This window comes from Rhinoraja longicauda, chromosome 10, assembly GCF_053455715.1.
Source record: "Rhinoraja longicauda isolate Sanriku21f chromosome 10, sRhiLon1.1, whole genome shotgun sequence".
In the NCBI taxonomy this organism is placed as follows: domain Eukaryota; kingdom Metazoa; phylum Chordata; class Chondrichthyes; order Rajiformes; family Arhynchobatidae; genus Rhinoraja; species Rhinoraja longicauda.
In genome coordinates, this window is record NC_135962.1 from 20,191,549 (window position 1) to 20,218,418 (window position 26,870).

A 26,870-nucleotide genomic window follows, 5' to 3' on the forward strand; every position below is an offset into this window, starting at 1 on the left:
GTTATTATTGATGTCGTCAGGTTAAAAAAATAGTCATTTGTACAATAACCTGCTGCTCATTGACCTTTTGCCTTGAGACTGTGACTTACAATGGAAATGTCCAATGTACATGTAGCTTTCATTTGGGGGGCTGAGATGGAATCAAAGAATGTAAAGGAGGCCGTTCAGGCTATTTTGCTATGCTGACCCTTTTTGAAAGACGTACCCACTTAGTCCTACTCCTCACATCATTTACCTGCAAATGTGCCTGTTTCAAGTAAATAAACAATTCTCCAGTAAAAGGTTGAAGCTGGGTTTTTTCAAATATTGAATTTCTGAACGTAACATCATGCGGAATTATATTTTGTCTACTCTTTACTTGCTTTTCCAGTTTAAGTGTGTGTCTTTTAGTCACAGACCCTGCTGCCATTAAAAATAAGATTCTTTATGTTATAGCGTGAAAGGCTGGGAGGATCATCGTCTCTGTGCAAGTTTAAATTGTGATTGTGAAATAAAGAAGGGTCATCGCTAATCCTACCGTTACTGTTCATTGTTAACAATCCTTTACACATTAGATGCCATGTTGTCTTCAATGAGTTTTGTCATCATGTTGTGACTTCTGAAGGACAAACCAGTAGTTTTATTAATTCTTTGTGGGATGTGAGCGGGTGATTGGTTGTGTGGGAGGCTGGTCAGAATTCTGAAACTAACTACAGTAGTTTACTTTCTTTGCAGGCAAAAAGTGAGAGGAAAACGGATAGTCCAAATGATAAAATTGAAATACCACATATTGAGCTCAGTGGCAAGATTGTAAAGCAAGGATTTTTGATGAAGCAGGTAACTAGTTTTCAGTCTTGGTGTAATGTGAAAATATTCCGAAATTAAGTAGAAATGGAAAGATCTTGCTCATCTCTCAGATAAGATGCAGTCAATTGCACAATAAATGCCGTCAGTGAAAATGTTTCCCCGAGTTGATATGTTGATTGTTATTAGTATTAAAGTGCATTAGTTAACTGGGTAAGCTATACCATTGAATGATTTGGGTTCAATCCTCGGTCAGTGCTCATCTACTAGGTCAAGGGAAAAGTTAACCGAGGATCAGTGATCCCTTGAAGCAGAGTGAAACTATGTACAGGTTAAGGCAGGATTCTGGTCTTGAACAGAATAGATAGGGTAAATGCACAGTCTTTTACCCAGAGTAGGGAAATCAAGGACCAGAGGACATGGGTTAAAGATGAGAAGGGAAAGATTTAATGGGAACTTGAGGGGCAACTTTTTCACACAAACGTTGGTGGGTATATGGAAATAGCTGCCAGAGGAACTAGTTGAGGCAGATACTATAATAATATTTTTAAAGACATTTGGACAGTACACGGATAGCAAAGGTTTAGAGGGATATGGGTCAAATGTGGGCAGCTGGGACGAGTGCACATGGGGTATCTTAGTCGGCATGGGTAAGTTTGCATACTATATGACTCTATAATACTGTTCGCAACCGGAACAGTTTGCAAAAATGTGGCTGTGAAAAGGGTTCCCGGACAGCGGAAGATGATTCCAGCCCACAGCAGTTGGCAAATCCATGCCACCAGTCTCCCAAACAGTTACTCCATATATACCGACTGTTCATAAGCTGGGGAGGATCCGATGAGATCTTATTTTACAGTGTGCTCTCATTGAAAAAAATAACCACTTGGAGAAGGAACCAGGTGCTATGCCATCACACTCTAGCAAGTTTGGGAGCAGCGGTGGGTAGTGACATTGGTTCACGGAACGACCGGGTGGAGGCGACGGCTGTAACGGGCCTTTGTGGCCAGATGCAGCTGGGACTGTAAAATGGTGCCAAAGTGGTGCCTCTTGCTTATAGACTCAGTGGGCTGGTCTGTACATTTTGAACTAACCAAGACGATTGTGCTTATGTACGGGAATGGTCTTGCTGAGCCGTGTGCAAAAAATGTATTTCACTGCACCTGGTACATGTGACAATAAAGAAACATTGAACCATTGGTAATCTTGTTGGTATATAGTTCCAGACCTGCCCTTTCAATGGATTACATTGAAACAGTGATTGAAATTTAATGATATTGTTCGTGTTACACTCTCAAAGTCAAGATTAGTCCCAATACCATTGGAAGTGTGATGTGGGGCTAGGAGTTGTTTCTGTCGTTGTTACTGCATGGTGTTTCAAATTCTGCTTAGCTTTATCCTGTAATACGTGCACAGGTCCTGAGTATTAAAATCGGTATAAAGTTCTTAGTTGAAAGTGACAAGTTTGAAAGCCTCACAGAATGTCAATTGCTAACAGTAAACATGTTTCAGAAAATTATACCTCTGCTAAACGTTGGTGTTTTTCACTTGCATGCATTGCAATATCCTCAATGTGATGATTTGTTTGTGTTGCTCAGGGACACAAAAGAAAGAACTGGAAAGTGCGATGTTTTGTTCTGAGGGAGGAACCTTCACACCTACATTACTATGATCCCTGCAAGGTACCTGTCTTGTGTTTTAACTCCAGTTTACAGTGAGGGTAGTTTTCTACTTCTAAGATGCAACATCAGGAGATGGGAGTAGTGCCTGTGGATCTTCACATGTCCTTCCCAACCCCCTTTGACTACTAAATCCAGATTGGATTCCAAATCTAATTATGGACTAATTATTTGATTCTTCAGTTCTTTACAATAAATGGTCGGGCCCTGGGGAGTGTTGTAGAGCACAGAGGCTAATTGTTGACTTCGGGAAGGAAAAGCTGAGGATTAATGAACCTGTCTTCATTAGGGAAAGTCAACAGCTTCAAGTTCTAAGGTGTATTATATGTCTAATGGGGGCACGCAAGCCTCTTCACCACGACAAGGTGAACGATCCGAAGAGGGAATGCCACAACGATATGTCTGATAATCTGCCAGTGCATTCGTACAATCTCAAAGAAAGCTCATCAAAGCCTCGACTTCCTCAGAGATTTCAGGAGATTCGGCATTTCACCAAATATCTATAGATCTTATTCACGTCTATAGAGATCATGTTGACAGGTTGGATTGCGACCTTCTTCAGTATCTTGAACACTCAAGAAGGGGGGAGACTGCAGAAAGTGGTGGATATTGCCCATCCTTCCCAGGTATTGATCATTCTGCCATCAAAGGGATCTAAAGGAAGCACTGCCTCAAAAAGGCAGCAAATATCTTCAGACTCACACCTCCTGGCCACACTTTCACCTTATGGTACCATTGGGAAGAAGGTTCAGGGCCATAATTTTGAGGTTCAAGAAATGCTTTATCCCACAATCTATCAAGCACTTGAACCACCCTGAACAACCTAATCACAACCCAACCTCAGCTATAGTCTACTGTAGATTGTATAGGTTGTACTGCATACTTAAATTTGAACTGTGGTTTGGTTACCTAATATTACTAATGATCTGTACTATTGTATATTTAATTATTGTGTTATTGCATTGTTATGCCTGTAAAGCTGCAGTAAGTAAGAATTGAATTGTTCTGTTTTGACTCTTGAACTTGATCGGTATGGACAAATTGGGCAGAAGCACTTGTGTGCAAAACACAGCATTTCACTGTACCCTAGGTACATGTGACAATAAAGTATCATTGAGTTGTATAGCTCTATGACTGTAAACTGAGTCACATGCTGCACCACTGAATTCCTCATTTTATGCAGATCACTGATGTTAGATAACTAGTCCAGGTGATGCATCAATGGCAAATAAAAGAACATTGTGTGAACATTTAACTTGCCCTCACTAACATCATCAAAAGGCAGTTTTTAGCCTGAGGCAGTGATTTTAGAATGTACATATAATATTAACAAAGTATAATTCACACTCAATTCGTGTTCCTTGTAGTTTTAATGTTGCCATTTGTTTACTTCAAGCTTGTCCCCAACTGACTTGCAATAACTGTTTTACACTAATAGGAAACAAATAATGAACCAGTTGGTGGTATGTCACTTCGTGGCTGCTTGGTATCTGCATTGGAAGATAATGGAATCCCACCAGGTGAGGTTTGGCATCTTGATTAGAAACAAATGAGGAAAGAACCTCCAGATCTGCAAACTGGGTATTGGGCCACCATTATTTTGGGCAACCATTATGCATTGCTTGCAAGAATACAGTCCTGCAATGGTTATGATGCTGGAGTGCAGTTAGAGGCTTTCTAAGAGCACCAGAAATGGATGAATTGGAATGATGAAGAACCTTGTAATTTAGGAGCCGGCATTGGAAAGAAAAATGATCACGAATAGTACTGGTTTATCATTAAGTTTATTTGTTTTCTTTAGTGAAGTAAGTCTGTAATGTCAGTCCAGCCTGGCTTGGAGATGGTGTCTGCAGACCCATGCTATGTAGTTGACTTTTAATAACCAGACGGGATAGTTTGGAATAGATAGGGTAGATGCATAGTCTTTTGCCCAGAGTAGGGTAGAAACAGAGGACCCAGGTTCAAGGTAAGAGGGGAAAGAATTAATAGGAACCCAAAGGGCAGCTTTTTCACACAAGGGTGGTGGGTGTATGGAATGAGCTGCCAGATGAGGTAGTAGAGGCAGGTACAATAACAACATTTGAACGACATTTGGACAGGTGCACTGATAGGTAAGGTTGAGAGGAATATGAGCCAAACGTGGGCAGGTTTAGACTAGTATAGATGAGGCATCTTGATCGGCATGTGGTAGGCTCTAACCTTTGAAATAACTCCATAAGCCATTCATTTGTGAAGAAAATAGTTGAGTCACATCATTCTTGATCCAAACTATATATCAACGATAGTCACAAAATGCTGGTGTAACACAGCGGGACAGGTAGCATCTCTGGATAGAAGGAATGGGTGACCTTTCGAGTTGAGACCCTTCTTCATCTGAAGAAGGGTCGACCTGAAACGGAGTTTGCAGAAGGGTCTCAACCCAAAACGTCACCCATTCCTTCTATCCAGAGATGCTGCCTGTCCCGCTGAGTTACTCCAGCATTTTGTGTTTATCTTCGGTTTAAACCAGCATCTGCAGTTCCTTCCTACAACTATACATCAACGATGGCCTCCTGTGAAGATTTGCTGATCTTGTGCAGCCAGCCGCACAACTTCCAATAACCTCAATAATTCAGAAGCATTTAAATACGGTTGAAATATAATTAAATAAGTTTTAAAAACTAGATTAAAAACAAAAACAATTGGAATTACATTCGTCTGATTTAGATAAGTTGAAAAGATCAATATTTTTTTACAGACAGATCACTTGCCTTCACAGCTTTTCAATTTGAATAAGTGAGCTCACTGCAATGATGCTAGGTGCACCAGCCAGGGTTAGGTGTCTGATCCCGTGCCTATCTAATCCCTTGGCTCGGGTTGATCAGGAACCATTGGCAGGACCGGCTGAGTCCAGAGGTGAAGTGAAACAATTTGACTTCCAGCACCACTGCTCAGCTGCAGTGCATTGACATACAAGTGTGGTATATGCTGATGTGCAAGGAATCCCACTCTTTCCATCCATCAGCAAAAGTAGGGGTACATTTTGGGTCATTACCTGTGGTGAATTTCCATTTCACCATGATTTTGTTAAAGCAACTGAAGAAATTAAATGAATGGTTTGCTGGTGCCACGTACAACCAAGGAATAAATAGTACAAACACAAATGTAAAACTAAGAGTTAATACTGTCACAATAGTTGCTGGTAGCATGCAATGACCAAAGGTTATGTTGGCTTTCAGCAATTTCTATATACACAAGACCATTATTGCAAAATGCAACACTTAACTGTTTCATGAGGAGCAATGGAAGTTACTTGAAAGTTCCTGAATTTAAATATTGTGCTTGAGGCATTCACACTAGTGGAGCGTCCAATTCCAATCAAAGTAGAAGGTGAGATGTGCATTGGGATAGCAAGGCTAAGGAAGATGTTGGAATAAGTTGTGACTATGAAAAAAGCTCCGCCCCCCCACCCCCGTGTTTTGTCTTTTACAACAACGGGAATGAAAATGTTTAGTTTGAGATACAGCATGGAAACAGATCCTTTGGCCTACTGAGTCCTTGCTGACCAGCAAAACCCATACACTATGGCACAATGACACCGTGGGCAGCGTGGTGGCGCAGCAGTAGAGTTGCTGCCTTGCAGCGCCAGAGACTCGGGTTCGATTCCGACTACGGGTGCTGTCTGTACGGAGTTTGTATATTCTCCAAGTGGATTTTCTCTGAGATCTTCAGTTTCCTCCAACACTCCAAAGATGTACAGGTTTGTAGGTTAATTGGCTTGGTTTAAGTGTAAAGAAATTGTCCCGTGTGTGTGTGTGTAGAGGGTAGTGTTAATGTGTGGGGATCGCTGGTCAGTGCGGACTCTGGGCAAAGGGCCTGTTTCCGAGTTGTATCACACACTCCGGACAATTGACACAAGCCAATTAACCTACAAACCTGCAACTCTGCGCCACTGTGTCACTCTAGAAAAGCTAGAATTCATTAGACTTTCACTGTTTTCTCTTGGATCCTCCTTCTTCAAAACTTAAACATGGTCAGTTTCTAATTTTTCCTTTTTCTGATGAAAAGACATCAACAATATGTCCATTCCTCTTTCCACAGATACTGCCTAACCAGCTGAGTATTTCCAGTAATCTTGATGTTTACTTTAAAATACAGAAATTTACTGAAACTGGACTGGCATTGCTTAGATCTTGAGAAAATCCCTCTGTAATCTCAGAATGATTTATAGAGATTTATAAAACCTATTAAATATACTATATTAGTTGCAGAATTGTACAGCGCAGAAATAGGTCCTTCAGCCCACCAAGTCTGCAATGACCATCAAGCACCCATTTACATTAATCTTGCACTAAACCCAATTTATTTTCCCATTGTTCCTAAGAACTCCTTCTTGATTTCAACCACTCCTTGACACTGTGCGATTTTTAGTGATAAACTAACCTACTAATCAGCATGTCTTTGGCCTGTGAAGTGAAACCGGAGTACCCAGAGGAAACTCCACAGGGAGAATGTGCAAATTCCACATAAACAGCCTCAAAGGACAAGTTTGAATTTGGGTCACAGAAGCTGTAAATCAGCAGCAACACGAGTTGTGTCACTATGCCACTCTGATATATTCTTAAGTAAGAAAACTTGGGACACATGCAGGATTTCTTTTTTAATGCAATAAATATTGATATTTCCCTTTTCATATTTCAGGAATAAAGGGGAATGTTCAAGGCAACCTCTTCAAGATCATTACCACCAATGATGTGCATTATTACATACAAGCTGGCTCTCGTGCTGAAAGATCTGAGTGGATTCATGCAATCAAACGAGTATCGTAAACATCTGGTAAATGCCCACAGTTGGAAAATATAACACAGAAAAAGAACTGGAAAAACTATTTCAATGTTCAATCTTGTAGCAGTTGATTCTTTTCAAGGTAGTGTTATGGTTGATTATGGGTGAAGGCAATCTTAAATATGAAAGTATTTCTCATGTGTTATTTGTCTACACACTCTCTCACGAAGAATGGCGTACTGTCAAGAAATATTATCCACTGACTTTCTGAATTGTTTTACAGGAAGAATTAAATATGGTGGACTTTGGATACAAAACTGGGACAGCAAGTTGTGATTTTTAAACTTTGCATTAAGATTTGTTTTTTGTCTACCTGTAATTTTTTAAGAGGAAACTGTTTGACCAGGCTCATTGGACAACTCTCAACAGCAATGTAACACAGTAACAATGCTGTCTGTTGGAATCTTGGGCAAGAACAAAAGCTCATCATCTTGTCACTATTTATGTTCCCATATTATAATTGAAGCACTTTATTTTTCTAGATATTATTTTTCATTTTTTGTATTGTATAAACGATGTGCAAATAGCTGATGAGCTTGGACTTTTTTTCTTTGAGTGGTGGAAACCTTAAAATATTAATCAGTGCAATTTTAAGCTGGCTAGCAATTTTGAGTGTAATTAAAGGAATACAACTATAATTATTAAAGGAGCCGGCTGGGTTATCTCATCTCTGGCCTGTTTTTATTCAACACGGTGGTGCAGCAATACAGTCGTTGCCTTACACCACCAGAGACCCGGGGTCGATACTGACTGCGGATGCTGTTGTTATGAAGTTTGTACATTCTCCCCATGACCTGCGTGGGTTTTCTCAGGGTGCTCCGGTTTTCTCCCACACTCCAAAGACGTACAGGTTTGTAGGTTAATTGGCTGCGGTAAATTGTCCTTAGTGTGTGTATAGTGTCAGTGTGCGAGTATCGCTGGTCAGTGTACACTCGGGGGGCCAAAGGGCCCGTTTCCACTCTGTATCGCTAAACTAAAAAGCTAAACTGGTAAAGTTTGGTGCAAGGAATGTGGGGAGGGTGGTGTTGGAAATATATTCAGTTCCTTCCCGGACTGTTCTCCAGTAATAATACCCAGATAACCAACAGAACACGTGGCTGTAGCATTTTCACCATCAACAAAGAGTTTGCTTATATTCTTTGGCTCAGCACGCACACTACTCCAAAGCTGTGCTTTCCGCACGATTGCACTGATACCCAGATAGGATTAGTCGGAGCAGAAACAGAGGCTGCAGGAATCCTCAATGGAATTTGCTTCTTTCTTTGATAGCAGTCCAACAAATACCAAATGCAGTAGAAACCCGAAAGATCTTGCATCCAATGCCTGGATTATGCCGAGCTGTTGATCTGCGCACAAGGGGTTAGTGGGGAGGAGGGGATTGGTGGTTACAATGGTCTTAACGAGGAATCAGCAGCAAGGATTCCTACTCTTTGTCACATTTCTGAACCTTTAGCTCAAAATGAATCTGAGATAAAGAGATGATCATGTTCCTCTTGATGGCCTAGCATCCCCACATATCTGGGGAATGGCCACTGACGAGATCTGTGGAGCCCACTACGCTAGGGGGAGCCACTTAGGAAAGAGTTTCAGTGCAACAAATTCAGAGCCAGGTATCTAAAGACAAAAAAAACCCAGATGCTATAAATCTGAAATACAAACATAAAGTGCTGGAAATTCTCAGCAGAACTGAGTTAATATTTCTTGTCAGAGCCCTTTCTTCTATAGGTGTCTATGTTTTAGAAGAAGACTGGTATTAGAATTGGTGCCAATGGTTAGCGAAAATAGTTTTCAAAAGTAGCTGGAGTAAGTCTGCATTTACAAAATTCCTTTTTTTCCACCTATTTGTATTGATGGTGAGATACACATCTATACACCCTACTGGTAGTTTGTCCAGTATATGTTTGAATTCTATTCAACTGAAAGTGAGAGCCAAGTTTAATTATTTTCTCAGCTGATATTCACATGTGTCTTCTCAATGGAAGAGGCTGCTGGTCGCAGTCAGAGGTTTATCAAATGCACATCTATCCTCATACAATCTGCATACAAATGTGGTTCGCACAAGAACAACTGAGTACTTTATTTTAGAGATGCAGCACGATAACACGCCCTTCGGCCCACCGAATCCACGCCGACTAGCGATTTCCCCATACACTAGCACTATCCTTTTACTTTTTTTAACCAAACCCAATTAACCTACATACCTGTATAGCTTTGGAGTGGGACGAAACCGGAGCACCCGGAGAAAACCCACATGGTCAAGGGGAGAACGGACAACCCCCTTGCAGACAGCATCCGTAGTCAGGATTGAACCCAGAACTCTGCCGCTGTAAGGCAGCAACTCTACCGCTGCGCCACTATGCCGCCTCTTAATGATCCTTCTGCAGTAGTGTAGTGAGGACTGGGAACCACAACTGATGTTCCTGTTACTCTGAAACTAAGGGATTCATAAGGAGCAACAGAGAAACCCTCAGATTGCATTCTAAAATAAATATATATTGTCTCATTGACAATTTGAGATTGGTTGAAGTAGCAATTAGTACTAACAAGCAGAAATAAATATAATTGTGATTATAATTGCTTTAACAGATTGGTGCTTTTTGGTTGCAGAAGGTGCCTGTGGATTCAGAAATTCCAGGGGCAACTGGTGCACACCAAATATGGACAAAAGACCTAATGTAGTGACCTGCTGAATCCTGTATTTGTAATGAACTGATTCACCTTGCACCAGGAGCTATCCAAAGGTTTCATGTAACCTGCATGCAAAGTTAGCTCTGTTCTTAAGTTAAATGATAACTAAATAAATTGTGTAGAAAAAACACAAGGGACAGGGCATGTTATAACCTCTATCAATAAAAACCACTGCAAATATGATCCTAAATAGAATTCAACAGAACTGTGAGAGCAAGAGAGGCAAAAGGGAGAAGGAAGACCAGAAGAAGAAAGGGAAAACATTTGAGAGCAGGAGAATGGTTGGAAATTATCGCTGCTCAATTTTCTCTACAAAACTAGCTGGCTTTTTAGGGAAAAGGTTCAGGTAGAACTTGTGAATTCCGTAATTTGTGTTCTTTTGTCATTAACCAGCAAAAAACCTTATCGGAGCATCCATAGAAGAAAGAGTTTTGAAAGAAACTAAAGCATATTTTCATGACTGCACGTTGATAAATTGTGGCTATGTCAATCCAGAATGAGTTGCACATCAAAGCATGGTCTTCGAGAGCATGATCCAATAGGAGAGTCTAGAACCCGAGGGCACAGGCTCAGAATAAAAGGACGCATCTTAAGAATGGAGATGAGGAGGAAGTCCTTCAGCCAGAGGACGGTGAATCTGTGGAATTCATTGCCTTAAACAATGACTTTGGGTATTTTTAAAGCAGAGATTGATAGGTTCTTGATTAGGAAGGGCATCAAAAGTTACAGGGAGACGGGAGAATTACGTTGAGAGGGAAAAATAGATCAACAATGTTTTAAAGGCGAAGTAGACTCGATGACTTGAATCGCCTAATGTTACTCCTATATCTTAAGCTACTGTTATAAAAGTGAGAATTGAGATTTAAAACTCAATGGGTTCTGATCATAACTCTAAATCATCAATTACATTAACATTCATTTTCACCTCACGGGCTATCTCTATATCTACATTAGCTAAATCGTCAACACAATCGCCATTCCCAACACCAATCAGCTCCAGACTTCCTACCTTTTGACTCTTCAGCTTGGCCTCCAACGTTTCAAGTTCCACCCTGCACAATCTGCAGCTCTTACATCTACCCCATGTTATATCAAGCTAATCTTTCATCCTTTCTCAGTAAACCTCACTGGATCACCACGCATCCACAGATGAAATAAAAAATTCTTCTTGGCCGTACCCTATTCTACATTTGTATCCTCCCTTAATCCTTCACTCCATCTCGTGCTTGCTGATAGCTCTGCAAATGATCCGGGCTTTGGAAGGAAAGCAAATGTTAAAAACTGCATAGACACAGAGTGCTGGAGTAACTCAGTGGGTCAGGCAGAGAAAAAGGATGGGTGACGTTTTGGGTGGAGACCCTTCTTCATATTGAAAGTAGGAGGTGGGTGGGGGGGAGGGGGGGGGGAGAAGAGCTGGAGGCAAAAAATACCAGGGCCAGCCACAAATGACCATTGTTGGCTTGGGAAGGTGTCAAAAACTGCATTTTTGATGTGACACTAGGCCTTGTTTTGACCCAATTCGTGTATCTTCATGACTCTCTCCTCCTCTGCTCAGTGGCATGGTCTTCAGTGATTTTCTCTGTAATTGTCTCAATGACATCTTTCATCTTCATTCTCTCTCACTATCAGAAATAATCATTTTCAATCCTTAGATCATTTTAGTCCTAGTTTGCTCCTCCTCACCAGCTCGTCTCAAGAGGGCTTTCTGAAGCAGTAAAGGAACTTTTCAAAAACGCTGACTATGATGCAGATAACCTGATGCTGATAAAAAGACAAACACTTCGGGGACTGTCTTCTTCCTGTGTAATCTTTTTCATTTGAGATAATTTGAAAGGAGGTCAAGAGACTGTGGGAAAAGGAGTTATTAACTACACCACAAATAGGCCCTAATAATACGAGTTAGAAAGGGATGAGGAAGTGGAGAATTAAAGGCCATGTGTGGTGCCCACTGTTGATTATTAAAAAAAGCTACAAAGATAATTCAGAAAATAGTGCATGATAAAATAAAGAAAATAGTGGATTTAAAAATAAAAGGCCAAAAACATGTAAAAAACTTAATTTATAAAAACTGAAAAAATTATCTAAAAATCATAATAATATACAAAAGTGTATACTTTGGACCTGGTATAAAACCAGAATGAAGATTAATATGTAGACCATTGAAGTGTCCTGTTAATCTCAAAGATGCTGAAACTGGATCTACTATTCCACACTGATCAATGTTGTTCTACAGACTCAAAGTGCTGGATATTACCCTCGGATTTTGCCAAGGGGATACCTTGCTTTAACTTTATGAGAAAAACTCCAGATTTGCCAGAAAATGATTAGTTTTTGGTTAGAAGTTTGCACATATTAATGGAATTTCACATAATATTCAATTTAATTGTTTTTTATTTATCTGCATGAGACTAAAGCGTTAACTAAAAGTGAAACAGGAACTTTCTTCAAGCACAATAAAAAGCACTGAGTACAAATTTCAAAATCAAACAATGCCACATCATGCCTCAAATTTCCAAAATGCTGTGATTTTTAAATTTAAGATGTAGTGGATTATTTTTGCCAGCCACCATTCCCGTAGTGCTGTGCTGTTGGGGACCTTTTTCTATCTTCCCACTTTCTTTGTGGATTGGCTTCTTTTCATTTTGCTTGCCTCTTTTTTTAAAATCAGCAACATCAAGGAAATGACGACCACAAGTTTTATTCATTTACTTAATGTGAAATTCTGTCTCCTCTGGTACTCCAAGCCACAGTCTCCACTTCCTGGAACTGTTTACCTTTAAGGGCGCTGTGAGCCCATGTGGGCCCTGAGCAGATACCTGGAATTCTGAAAGCATTTTAAAAAGCATTTACTCTGTAAAGTCTACGGAAGAAAGTAACACAAATTCCTCAGCATTTATAGAGTGTAGATTTGTTTTAAATAGTTGGATGAAAGGTTTGTAAATGAAAGTACTTTTTGAATTTCTTTTATTAACAATAAAATAATTGAGGTATTTATTTAACAGATCATTCTTGCCATGATTTTTTTGTTCTAACCATGGAGAGGGTATGGGTAGAAACTGGAACAGCAGATATTGGTGTACACAAGAGGAGACAAAGTGCTGGAATAACTCAGTGGGTCAGGCAGCATTCAAGGAACTGGCAGAGGCTGCCTGACAAAGTGTTACTCCAGCACTTTGTGTACAAGAGGGTTATGGGGTTTGGTGGAGGATAACAAAGAGGGTAACTGTGCATGCTAATTGACCGAGATGTGAGTTCAGGTAACCAAGGCACATAAATAAATGTGTTTGTCAGGTTCTTGGCATCACCACTTTAACCTTACCACTTTGTAAGTCAATGGATTGCCAACATCACCATAGCGTCACAGAGTGACAATCAATATACAGCAAAATTATTATCAAGTTGGATTTGTACTGAACAAATTGAAGCAGCCATTGTTAAAGTAGGTACAAAGTACAACAGATGTTTGTTCTGGATTCAGGCCTTTTCTTCATCTCCAGTGCTGACTCACACAAGTCCCATTCTACAAAGGCCCTGTGAATATTATTTATTCATAGTCCATCTCCATGTATTTGGACATCTTTAAGCCAGGCATCAGTATAATATCCATTAGATTGCAATATTACTATAATGAATCTATTACACATATCCACATATAACAAAACTGTACAATGGTGCTTGATGTTCACATCTCTCATTCTAATGAACATCTGATGGTGAAAACTAACCTTGCTAAATAACTGCAGATGCTGGTTCAAATTGAAGGTAGACACAAAATGCTGGAGTAACTCAGCGGGTCAGGCAGCATCTCAGGAGAGATGGAATGGGTGACGTTTCGGGCCGAGACCCTTCTTCAGACTGATGACTGACCAGCTGAGTTACTCCAGCATTTTGTGTTGCTATGTGTATTGATCAGTGAGACGAAATATTGGATTCATGCACCAAGTAGTGTGTGTTGACAGAGTAAACTTAAACTGAACTGAGCAACAAGTGCAAACATGCAAGAGAGCACAAGATTGCAGATGTGACATTTATAGGTACAGTGCAATTTTTAAATTATTTAATGAATTTTCAGCGTTATTTTAGCTGGTCAATAATAGAAATTTAATTTTGTTGACATGGGTGGTCTTCAGATGGCAGTTTTCTATTTCAACGATGGAGTTATTTTGAGTCTGAAGTCTTAAAAGAGTCTGAAGAAGGGTCTCGACCCGAAACGTCACCCATTCCTTCTCTCCTGAGATGCTGCCTGACCTGCTGAGTTACTCCAGCATTTTGTGAATAAATACCTTCGATTTGTACCAGCATCTGCAGTTATTTTCTTATACTGCGAGTTATTTTGAAAGTTAATTCAGGATAGGTCTAATTCAAATTTCAAGTGAAAAGAGATGTCCTCATGTATGGTCTTGTATTGTGGCTGAGACAGCAAGAAAATGTAGTCTGGATGAATATTTAAAGTAGATCGATTGAGAGATCATAAGATTATTAGATGCCCTTGGTAATCTAGAACCTATCAATCTCTGCTTTAAAAATAATCAATGATGGCCTTCACAGCCGTTTGTGGCAATGAATTCCACAGTTTCACCACCCTCTGATTAAAAAAAATCCTCATCTCCATTCTAAAGGTACATCCTTTTATTCTGAACCTGTGCTCTCTGGTCCTGGACTCTCCCATTACTGGAACGATCCTCTCCACATCCACTCTATCTAGGCCTTTCATTATGTGTAGGAAGGAACTGCAGATGCTGGTTTTTACCGAAGATAGACACAAAATGCTGGAGAAACTCAGCGGGTCAGGCAACATCTCTGGAGAAAAGGCTCGAGTCTGAAGGAGATTCTCAACCCTTGCTGGAAAGGGTACAGAGAATAATTACGAGGATGTTGCCAGGACTAGAGGGTCTGAGCTAAGGGGTTGAGTAGGCTGGGACTCTATTCCTTGGAGCGTAGGAGGATGAGGGGTGATCTTATAGAGGTGTGTAAAATCATGAGAGGAATAAATCGTGTAGATGCTCAGAGTCTCTTGCCCAGGGTAGGTAAATTGAGGACAAGAGGACATTGGTTTAAGGTGATGGGGAAAAGATTTAATAGGTATCTGAGGGGTAACTTTTTCACACAAAGGGCGATGGGTGTATGGAACAAGCTGCCAGAGGAGGTAGTTGAGGCAAGGACTATCCCAATGTTTAAGAAACAGCTAGACAGGTGCATAGATAGGACAGGTTTGGAGGGATATGGACCAAATGTGGATAGGTGAGACCAGTATAGTTGGGACATGTTGGCTGGTATGGGCAAGTTGGGCCGAAGGGCCTGTTTCCACATTGTATAACTCTATGACTCTATGCCCCAAAACGTCATTTAATCCTTTTCTCCAGGGATGCTGCCTGACCTGCTGAGTTAGTACAGCATTTTGTGTCTGTCTTAGGCCTTTCATTAGTCAGATATTGCAAATGTACTCTCAATAAGACACTATTTTTTTATACAGTTCTGACCACCCCTAGCTGGAATATTGATATGAACAAAACTTTGTGATGGTGAATAAACAGCTTCAATTCTATTCAAACCATTCAGTGTGACTCAAATTTCTATACTCACAACCAATGAGTCAGTCAACTTTTCAAAGCTCTGGAAACATCTAATGTCAATTAGAGGGAGTATTAAAATGACTGGGTGTGTTTTCCACTTTAAATCTGAACCATCTCAATTTACTTAAAACATAATTAACATAATTATGTTCAACCAAAAACGCAAAAGACTTACATTTGTATGGGTGTTGTCATCCACTCTGGACCATCCAAAAGTTTTCTACTGTCAAAGGATCCTCCAAACTTCCTTCTTCTTAGGAAATACCATAGGATTGAGTCTTCCAATCCCACTTTGTGGTGCTTAATTCTGCTGTTTATTTTATGGAAGGGCCAAAAATGACTGATGAGGTGGATAGTTTGTGAAGTGGTATGTTCTTTTTGCTGCTGATGCAGAACTTTATGTGATCCTGATGTATGGCCTTGAGATTCTCAATATGATCCTCATTTGTTCCTTCTCCACTTTGAGCAGTCATGAGATTCCCAGGTGTGAAGTTCACTTCTTCAAGAAAGTTTGGGCCCATCCTTGAATCATTTTCTTAGTCCACTTGGTAATTTCTCCCCACAACATAGCTTGAAATAGAGTGTCTGTTTCAGGTGTCTGGTGTTGGGTCATGCGAATGACATAATCTATCTACGCAACCCAAAAAATCACTAGAATCTTTACACTGGGGACGTTTTCCTGTGAGAAGAATGCTGACATTGGTTAGCCTATCCTAATGAATTTGGGGAATTTTACAGAACTGCGTTTATGGCATTTTCCAAGTGCCTTGAGATACCTGGTGTAGATAATCCAGGTCTCAGAAGTTGCCCCTAAGGTTCCTATTAAATCTTGCCTTCTCATCTTAACCTTTGCCCTCTAATTCTTGATTGTCCTACCCTAAGAAAAAAGTGCATGGGTGCCACTCATGATTTTGTACACCTCTATAAGAACACTCCTCATACTCCTATGCTCCAAGGAATAAAGTCCTAGCCTGCCTAACCTTCTCTAATAGCTCAGGCCCTGGCAACATAGTCGTAAATCTTCCCTGCATGAGGGAAATCTTCCCTGCATGAGATCTTTTAATGAGATCTTTGCTATAGCAGGATGAGCAAATCTGAACACAATACTCCAAGTGTGTCTTGTACAATTATAATATAACAACCCTTCATCAAACTGATTGAGGGGGAGGGGGTCGGCGAAAGAAAGCTGGCATAGAGGCGAGGCAGGACAAAGCATGCCAGGTAATAAGTGAATACAGGCAAGGGGGTTTTAATAGGCATGGTTGGAACAAAGACCAGAGATAAAAGAGGAAGGTGTGCAACAGGATTGAAGAATTGTGAAGCCAGAAGAAGGAAGCTATGTAGGAAGAGGGGGAGGGAAGAAATGGGTAGGAGTCCAGGTGGGACTTGGGGGTAGAAAGGTGGTGTGTGGGGGAGAAAGGGGAGGAGGAGGGGGGTGTTGTAAAACTATCGCTTTTGTAACAGTAGTTCAAGGGTACAAAGATTTGTGCATTACATCAGTGTTAACCGCTCCCTGATCTGGTAAGATATCTAGCCAACTTAATAAAAATGACGATGATAACAAAGTTGTCTAATACAGATATTGCCTGTAATAAAAACAGTGAGGGTCATTAACTCCTAAGGACCATATGTCCATGTAATTGTTCTGACATACCCTAACTAAATGGACTCAGTAATGCAAAGGGATGGTTGACAGCAATGTGATACGAGTCATTAAAAGCAAAAGCTGACAGACTTTGGAACATAATTAATATTTAATTAAGAAAAGTTGGTTCTTAAGAGTTCATATATGCTGGCTTGCTTTTAAAGTCAAATCAAATATTTGAAAAAACTCAAGTCAAACAAATTCTAAATTGTGTTACTGAAAAGGTATATTTTTTTCACTGCTCGCCAGACAGAATGCTGCTGCTCAGAAGGCAAATGTTGCAGGACTGGAGAAAGTGCAGACTTTAAAACAATTATTTAAAACAATTCTTACTGGGGAAACCATCGCCTTAAATTGTAACTTTTTTTTGAGAAATTTAGTACAAGGATTAAACTACTTTTGTCAATCGAAGGTCACCTACAATTTTTAATGCGGTTAATTTTTGTAGTTGCTGGAGGCGATACGTGAAGTCGAACAGTTGCTGTCCATCAACTTGCACACGGAACTGCTGATGTTCACATTGGATTTCCATCTGAAAGCAAATTTTAAAATGTTGAAGAATTTTGCAATCAGACATCACAGGGCGTCGTGGAATAACGCATCACGAAAATGGCCCCTTTGAAACACTTGTGTCTGCACTAACAATTAAACACCTGAACACACTAATCCTATTTTATTCTCCACAGATTCCCATCAACTCCCCTCAGCTTCTACCACTCACCTAAAGAGTCGTGGTAATTTATTGTGACCATTTACCTACCAAGCACATGTCTGTGGGAGGGTCTGGAGAAATCAGAGAGAATGTGCAAATTCCAGACTGAGTCGCTGGAGCTGTGAGACAACAGCTCTACCAACTATGCCACGGTGCTGCCCCTTAAATATGGTGCCTGTGCCATCTCCAGACCAGTGTGTTTCCATTCATCTGCTCTTTCATCTTTGCCCTTCAACCGTTTCTTTAAGCACACAATACCTTTCTTAAAAAAAATTACTATTCAAGAAACCCGGAAAACCCATCTGCAGACTGGTGATTCGGTAGAGTGCTCTGAGTGCAACAGTCTGTACACTTACAGATGTGTACTCTGTATACTTAAAACAATTATCTTCTCAACTGCACACTGGTCTGCTGGTGACTTGACACAAGCTCCTGCCCTCTGCTGGCACTCTCATGGCAATTAAATGCCCTTGGTTCAGCGCAGAATATTCATGTTCAAAGACAGAGGAGCAAAATTAGGTCACGGCCCATCGAATCTGCTCAATCACGACTTACCTATATTACCCTCTTACCCCCAATCTCCTCCCTTCTCCCCATAACCTTTGGCACCCTTACTTATCAAGAACCTATCAATCTCCACTTTAAAAATACCCAATGACTTGACCTCCACAGCCGTCTGTGGCAATGAATTCCAAAGATTCGCCATCCTCTGGTTAAAGCCATCCCTCCTCATCTCCATTCTAAACGCAAGTCTCTTATTCTGAGGTTATGCCGTCTGCTCCTAGACTCTCACACTACTGGAAGCACACTCTCCACATCCAATCTATCCATTTATTAATCAGCAGGTTCCAATGACATCCCCCTTCATCCTTCTAAATTCCAACGAGAACAGGCCCAAAGCTATCTAACACTCCTCAGGTCAAACGGGTTGTTGTTAGACAGGGTGGGCTAAGTGGGTACTCCTTGCGTTTTTAACCCATCTGACACGGCCAGCATTTGGACGTGATAGAAGTTGTGTCTCTCCTCGTTGTTTGACTACACAGCTTTCTCTTGCCCAGATACAGCTTTCTTTTTCAGATGCAGCTCTCTGCTTCCCAGGGATTTCTCTGATGACCTTCATTAATGGTTACTGGATTTTAATCTTGTTACTAACGAGAAATCCTCAGGCTGGGGATTGCTGTGCCACTGAACAACGAGAGGGGAGACTAATTCCATTAGTGTCTTCATTTCTGCAAATGCATTTTGATTTAACTTTATTGAATCTACCTTTACCACTTCCTTGATTTTATTTCAGATTGCAATCAGATGCTATGCAAAAATGTTGTTTAATCTACTGTTTTTTTACTATTACTAAATTTCTATCTTGATATCAACTTGATTGCCATTTGCAACTCTTAGTTTAGTTTAGAGATACAGCGCGGAAACAGGCCCTTTGGCCCATCGAGTCCGCACCGACCAGCGATCCCCACACATTAATGCTATTCAACACTAGGGATATTTAAAAATATATATTTATACCAAGCCAGTTAACCTACAAACTGATACGTCATTGAAGTGTGGGAGGAAACCGAAGCTCTTGGAAAAAACCCACGCAGGTCACGAGAAGAATGTACAAACTCGCACAGACAAGCACCTGTAGCCGGGATCGAACCCGGGTCTCTGGCGCTGTAAGGCAGCAACTACTACTGCTGTGCCACTGTGCCGCCCTTAATGAAAATTATTCAAGCCTCTGAAATTCTCCACTAAATTTCCCATGAACCTCCACTCAGGAGAACAATCTTTGTCTCTACATGAACAAAATGTTTGGTCCTGGTTATCTTTTTACTGAATCTCCTTTCCACATGCCAAGGCTTTGTTGTCTTTTGTAATAGTGCCCATAACTAAATACTCCATCTGAGACTAACCGTTCATAAATAAACATTGAGTATAACTTCCTTGGTTTAGCACTGTATTTATAAAATCAGGGTTCTTGAGTGTTTCTTTGGTTGGAACTTGGTTTTGCCAACTTCAAGGGTTTGTACAGGTGAAATCCTGAGTCACTGCTCCCCCACCCCATTTACAATAACACCATTAACTATATATTCCCTCTCCTTCTTCCAAAATATATGACCAATGAAATCAGATTCCAGCTCAGGAACTAAATGTGAATGAACAGATGTCTAGGTTCAATAAATCCAATCAAAGCAATGTAATCTGTGTTTTACATTCGATATTTGGCAGTAAGGCACAAAGTAAACCATTCACTCTTTTTCATCAAAGCCTTGGATTCTAAAGTTGCAGTTTTTACTGCACTGCCAGCTATTTATTATTGGTGCAAAGAACAATCATTTGTGTCGATCTTTGTTCCTTCACCTAAGTCTGACTGACTGAGTTTTATTTCTTGCTTGGATGCAGGTGGAAGAGCAATGAATTGAGCTGTGGCATTCTTTTAGTAACTAATGACAAGTTTGGAGATTAACTTTGTTTTACGTCCTTGTAAAGATACTGTGCACTACCATAAAATAAATTGGATAGTGGTTTACTGTGAGCTAATAGATGTGGATTTTTAACAGCAAGCGTCAGATCATTTGATCTCTCAGTGCCTCTTGCTGTTGGGGTTCTTTCAGAATGACTATGTTTCCATTTCCAATAACATATACTTAGCATGGATCACCCACATTTGACCTTACACCAAATGCAGCATTTGTTCCATTATCATCACAATTACATTTCACAAATCTTTCAAAATACCTTTAGTTGCCATGATTTATTTATATACCAAAGTGCACACACTGCCATAACTTCAATGTCTGCCTTCACCTACCCTGCACGTTTACATGCACTTTATAGAATCATACAATGTGGAAGGATACCATCAGCCCATTCTTTGCAACTAATCTCACTTTCCTCCTCTTTTGCCAGATATAGAAAACTTTCAGCCTCATTTGTCTCAGCTAGATTTGAACCTCAGAATCTAAAGGCATGTTTAGCCTATTCTATCCAATTCTTAACCAGCAGAGAGAGAGAAATAACAATAAAATATGGCTATTTGTTTTATCCTCTGTTACACCATGCGCATTGATAACATTTGTTCCTACTGCTCTTTCGACTGACATCAGTTACCCCTGCACAAATGAGGGATGAATCCTGAAGATGTCTCAGCTACTCAAAGATAGACACAAAATGCTGGAGTAACTCAGCGGGACAGGCAGCATCTCTGGAGAGAAGGAATGGGTAACGTTTCGGGTCGAGACCTGTCTGAAGGAAGGTCTCAACCTGAAACGTCACCCATTCCTTCTCTCCAGAGATGCTGCCTGTCCCGCTGAGTTACTTCAGCATTTTGTGTCTATCTTTGATTGAAACCAGCATCTGCAATTATTTTCTACACATTTTCTCAGCTACTTAATGCATGTGTTGACTAAGAAAGGGATCAAAGATTTCGAACACAGTTGGTCCACAATGAAATTGCTTTCCTTATGTGCAGAATTAGACTAAGAAAGAGATCAAAGATTTTGAACATAGTTGCTCCACAAAGAAATTGCTTTCCTTATTTGGAAAAAACAAAATAATTGTTCCTGCGCAAAATTACATTTACAGATTTGCCAGAGTAAATTAAATAGAAATTCTGCTAATGAACTCATTAGCTTACAATTTCTTGCCTATTCACTTAAAAAAGTTATCTTTATCCAAAAACTAGGAACAACTGCAAATTATGAAAATATGAAATAAAATAAAAGATGCTGGATAAAAAATACAAGACTCAGAGATGAGACAGTGTCAGTGAAGAGAGTAACAGAGTTAATATTTATGGCTGACTGAACTGATAAGCATTTCCAGCATTTGTTCCCTTTCAATGGCATATCTACTCTCCCTTCTCTCTTTTACACTTTTCATTAGGATACCATCTCAAGATAGCAACACTTGTGGTACTTTCACACGAGGTAAGTTGACACTCACCTTGAAGTGTTGCATAGGTGTGAAAGGGAAATAAGGTATGTTTTTCTCTTCTTTTCCCCATTTGCCTGAAACTTTGGCATTACGAACAACTGAGCGTTCCCGGAAGCTAATAGTCACTTCGAGGCCGATGTCTGTCTCTGGTTCCGAAGGGTTGCTGATGAGAGTTAGCACAAATCTGTAGATAATAACACAAAAAGAGATTCCATTTTGAATTGCTTTCCAGTTCCATTTCTCCTTGTACTTGTTTCTAAACTGTAACTCAAGACAGATTACCAGCCTACAACGACATCTATTCTCAGATATTTCACCTGAGCAACAATTGTGCACAGATTAAGGCTTGAACATATATGCTATAGTACACACAATACTGTGAGGTCACGTCAGACAGGGCACTTCTGTAATCATCATGTTGAAGGTTCATATTCACAAAATGCTGGAGTAATTCAGCAGGTCAGGCAGCATCTCAGGAGAGAAGGAATGGGTGACGTTTCGGGTCGAGAACCCTTCTTCAGACTGAAGGTTCAAGTCAGAAGGAGCTTGTTTCAAAGATGTGATATTGGGTGATTTTGTATTTCTTGCTTCCTAATTTGATTGCCTGAAATATGACTCTTGAAAAAAAAAATGCTCATACTTTCCTCAGTCTATCATGTCACAGGTAATAGGAGCAGAATTAGGCCATTTGGCCCATCAAGTCTTCTCCACCATTCAATCATGGCTGATCTATCTCTCCCTCCTAATCCCATTCTCCTGCCTTCTCCCCATAACCCCTGACATCCGTACTAATCAAGAATCTATCTATCTCTGCTTTAAAAATATCCATTGACGGCCTCCACAGCCTTCTGTGGCAGAAAATTCCACAGATTCACCACCGACTACATAAATTCCCTCTCATCTTCTTCCTAAAGGAACGTCCTTTAATTCTAAGGCTATGACCTCTTGTCCTGGACTCTCCCACCTGTGGAAATGTCCTCTCCACATCCACTCTATCCAAGCCTTTCACCATTCGGTACGTTTCAATGAGGTCCCCTCTCATTCTGCTAAACGCCAGCGAGTCCAGGCCAAGTGCCGTCAAGCACTCACCATAAGTTAACCCACTCATTCCTGGGATCTATTGGTCTGGTTCAATAGCAATAGGGATGCACACTCATGTTGGTTGGTTGGTTAGTCAAATGGTGAGAAAGAAATACTAGAAGTTGTTAATATTCTATGCAATCCTGCTTAGTGGTAGACAATTCAACAATTAACAAGAGCGGGGGAACCAAGAGCAGGCCCACTCTCAACAATGATGGCCAGTCTAGATACAAGATACAAATAATTTATTAGCCAAGTATTTAAGAACATACAAGGAATTTGATTTGCCATACAGTCATACCAAAAAAGCAGCAAGACACACAACTACATAAAAATTTAAATAAACATCCACCACAGCACACTGTGATAGAAGGCAATAAAGTCTCATCTTCTTCACTCCTTTTCTCCCGCGGTCGGGGCAGTCGAACCATCCGCAGTCGGGGCGATCGAAGCTCCCGCAGTCAGCATTCGAAGCTCCCGCGTCGGAGTGATCGAAGCTCCCACGATCGGGGAAGTCGAAGCTCCTGCGGTTTGGAGCTCCCAAAGTAGGTCCCTAAGCGAGTTTCACGATGTTAAGTCCACAGGCTCCCAAGGTTGGAGCTCCCAAAAGTCGATCCCCAGCAAAGGGATCGCCAGCTCCACGGCGTTAGGCCACAGTGCGATACGGAAAAAGTTGCATTTCCGTCGAGGAAAGAGATTTTAAAAAGTCCCCCCTCTCCCCCACAATACAAAACTAAAGATACACTAAAACATACATTTAACAACAAACTAAAAACAACAAAAGAAGGAAAAGACGAGTCAGACTGTTAGTGACACTGCCATCGTGTGGCGCCACCCGGTGAGTGCCAAAGATAAGGCTGAAGCATTTTGAAAAAACTTTGGCCAAAAGTGCCAAGCAGATGACCTTTCTTGTTCCCGTTCCGAGTTCTCCAGCATCGCACAAGCCAATCTTTGGCTGATTTGATCCACTGCATCTGAAACCTCCGAGAGTAGGTACAACCATTCTTTTCCTTCCAAGTTGTGCTTTTGGGCAAAGTTTAAGTTTTCCTCACATATACCTACCTGAGAAGTAGGCTGCAATCCACTGTCAAAGGTAAACAACATTCCACTACAGACCACAAAGTGCTGTAGTAACTTAGTGAGTCAGGCAGCATCTCTGGAGAACATGGATACATGATCTTTCGGGTTGGGACCCTTATTCAGATTTGGTCTTTTTATGTAAGCCGACATCTGCAGTTCCTTGTTTCAACATGTCACTACATTCAGAAACCCTGTGATTTCTGTAGCTGGGTCGCACAGGTCGATTCAAAGGAAGGACACAAAACGCTGGAATAACTCTAGCGGGTCAGGCAGCATCTCTGGAGAAAAGGAATAGGTGGTGTTTTGGGTCGAGATCCTTCTTCAGACTGAAGTCTTCAGACTTGAGTCTGAGGAAGGGCCTCCACCCGAAACATCACCTATTTCTTTGTTCCAGAGATACTGCCTGACCCGCTGAGTTGCTCCAGCTTTTTGTGTCTGTCCTCGGTTTAAACCAGCATCTGCGGTGCCTCCCTACACATACTCAATCCAAAAGATGATGTTGCCCAAGCTGAAAAAATAAGAAATTACGAGGTTACTTAAAAAAATGTCTAAGCAAGAGATGAAAGAGAAAAACTTAAAAGTAAAGCAGAAAGTATCTGGCACGGGTGTTGCCATTACACAGAGTAGCACTCTGAAGTGGATGGGCTGTCACATGCTGGAACAATTAGTTATATGCTGTTGTAAAACAATTCCAACATTGAATTACTCAGCGTGTATTTTTAGATGAGGAGCCATGCATGCACCTCACTTTTTAAAAAAGTTGAAGAATTTTGACATCGGGACGAGAAGTTACTAATATCTCAACATCTCAACTTTAACTATCACTGTTCCGCTCGAGGGCAGATTTCCTCTTACCACCATTAAATTATTCATCCTGTCCCATTTGTAAATGGAATTCATGGGTGAACGACTACATCCTGTAGCAAAACTGTAACTGGTTCAGAATGCATGGGAAAATTTTTGTAATGCTTGAAAATCGTTAACAAGAGTAACTGACTTTAGCCAACTTTCAACAAATGTCTTTGTGGCATTCTATTTCATCTTTGAAACACATAAGACTTATCACATTTTCCCCTGAAAATTTATCATGACAGTTAGGCCATTCGGCCCATCGAGTCTGCTCTGCATTTGATCATGGCTGATCTATCTTTCCAACTCAATGCCATTATCCTGCATTCTCCCCGTAACCTTTGACACCCTTACTAATCAAGAACCTATCAATCTCCACTTTAAAAATACCCATTCTCGACCCTCCCACTACTGGAAACATCTCTCTACATCCACTCTATCTAGGCCTTTCACATAACTAGCTGCAGCATTCAAGTTCATAATAGGGGTTGAAGGTGCTTCAGCTGAGCAAGAATTACCTTGGAATCTGAAGTCAACTTCTAAAGCGCACTTCACTCCCTCAGTGGGAACCTCTCCCTCACCGATTCAGTGATTTATCCAGTGAGCTGAGAATTAAAAAAGGTAATCCTGATCTCTGGGTAGTGATCTGACTCATCTAGGTCATTGGTAATGATTTAATAATAAATCTAAGATTTTTTTTTAAAAATCCTACCCAGAGCTTCCACATCTAAATAAGCCACTCTTGCTGGAAGATCATATATGGGTTTCACCTGAGAAATGTTTTTTTCATCAGTTATGTTGGCCATTGCTGACAGGCTATTGTATGAACAATGGCAACTTAAGCACATTACCAGAAGGTAAACTTGGAACCATACCACAACAAAGAGGATCATTAGAACAGAAAATGCCTTTTTGATCAGGGAGCACATCATGCTCAGAGGACTCGGAGGATCTTCCAGTAAGGCTATATAGGTAGAATTTAGAAATAGAAAGGGAATGATCACTTTGATGGGATTGTATTATAAGCCTCCCAATAGTCAAGATGAATTAGAAGACCAGTTGTATTGGGAGTTTGCCGAGAGCTGTAAAAATAATAGGGTAGTATTAATGGGAGATTTTAACTCCCTTATATTGATTGTGTCTGGCATACTGTAAAGGGTTTCAATGGGGTAGAATTTGTTAAATGTGTTCAAGAAAGCTTCCTTAATCAATATACAGAAGTGCTCACTCTACGAACATTACAAAGTCGAACTAAACTCCGAATTATGGACTGCCTTGATAGCACTAGGGACTTGGGACTTTGATTTTGTCTTTGCAGTATATTGTTTGTTTGTATATATTGAACTTCTTTGTGTTGTTTATTATGATGCCTACTGAGTACTATGTTTACATATCTGTTGTGTTGCTGCAAGTAAGAATGTCATTGTTCCATTTTGAGACATCTGACAATAAAACACTCTTGACTGCTAGAGAGGAGACAACACTGGACCTCCTCTTAGGGAATGAGGTTGAGCAAGTGATTGAAGTGTCGACGGGAGAGCACTTTGGGACCAGTGGCCATAATTCTATTAGTTTTATAGTCGTTATGGAGAAAGATAGGACAGGCCCACAAATTAAGGTCCTAAACGGGGCCAGGACGATTTAGGAAGCATTAGGTGGGAACTTGCACAGGTTGATTGGTAGAATCCATTTGCAGGGAAGGGGCCTATTTCCATGCTGTAAAGCTTTATGACTCTAACATTTATCTCCTCAAGTTTTGTTCACTTATCCACTGTGACAATAAGTAATCTGTGACCCAATTTCTTATGACTGCGGTGCTGGCTCAAAGGGCCGAATGGCCTCCTCTTGCACCTATTTCCTATGTTTCTATGCCTGTACCTAATGCACCATGTTGTGATGAAAGGTCTATCAATCTTAGATTTAAAATCAACAACTCACCTTGTATTCATTTGTATTTGTTAAACAGAGTTTCAAACCCTCTGTGAGCAGGTGATTTTCACGAGGAGCTGAACATGAAGATAGATGAGGAC

At 40.6% G+C, this 26,870-nt stretch overlaps 2 protein-coding genes across 7 annotated transcripts in view; one reads left to right on the forward strand and one right to left on the reverse strand.

The window, feature by feature from the left end:
- Window positions 1-26,870, forward strand: part of plek2 (pleckstrin 2) — a 59,772-nt gene that overhangs the window by 14,469 nt on the left and 18,433 nt on the right. The window contains exons 6-10 of one of the 4 annotated variants that reach the window (XR_013547713.1): window positions 715-816; window positions 2,382-2,465; window positions 3,901-3,982; window positions 7,143-7,368; window positions 9,897-9,921. Coding sequence is in view for 3 of the 4 variants with exons in the window: in XM_078406347.1 (XP_078262473.1) it covers window positions 715-816; window positions 2,382-2,465; window positions 3,901-3,982; window positions 7,143-7,270 (396 nt within the window). In the remaining variant the exon portion in view is untranslated. Of the gene's footprint in view, window positions 1-714; window positions 817-2,381; window positions 2,466-3,900; window positions 3,983-7,142; window positions 7,809-9,896; window positions 9,922-26,870 lie in introns of those variants that run through there. The other 3 variants (XM_078406347.1, XM_078406348.1, XM_078406345.1) reach the window with 3 other exon arrangements.
- The window catches only part of LOC144597258 (galectin-related protein A), a 32,944-nt gene continuing 23,370 nt past the window's right edge, over window positions 17,297-26,870 (reverse strand). For all 3 annotated transcript variants that reach the window (XM_078406363.1, XM_078406364.1, XM_078406362.1), the window contains exons 3-4: window positions 21,841-22,015; window positions 17,297-17,724 (exon numbers count right to left, since the gene is read on the reverse strand). In XM_078406363.1, coding sequence (XP_078262489.1) covers window positions 17,581-17,724; window positions 21,841-22,015 — 319 coding nt within the window. In that variant the 3' untranslated portion in view covers window positions 17,297-17,580. The remainder of the gene's footprint in view (window positions 17,725-21,840; window positions 22,016-26,870) is intronic.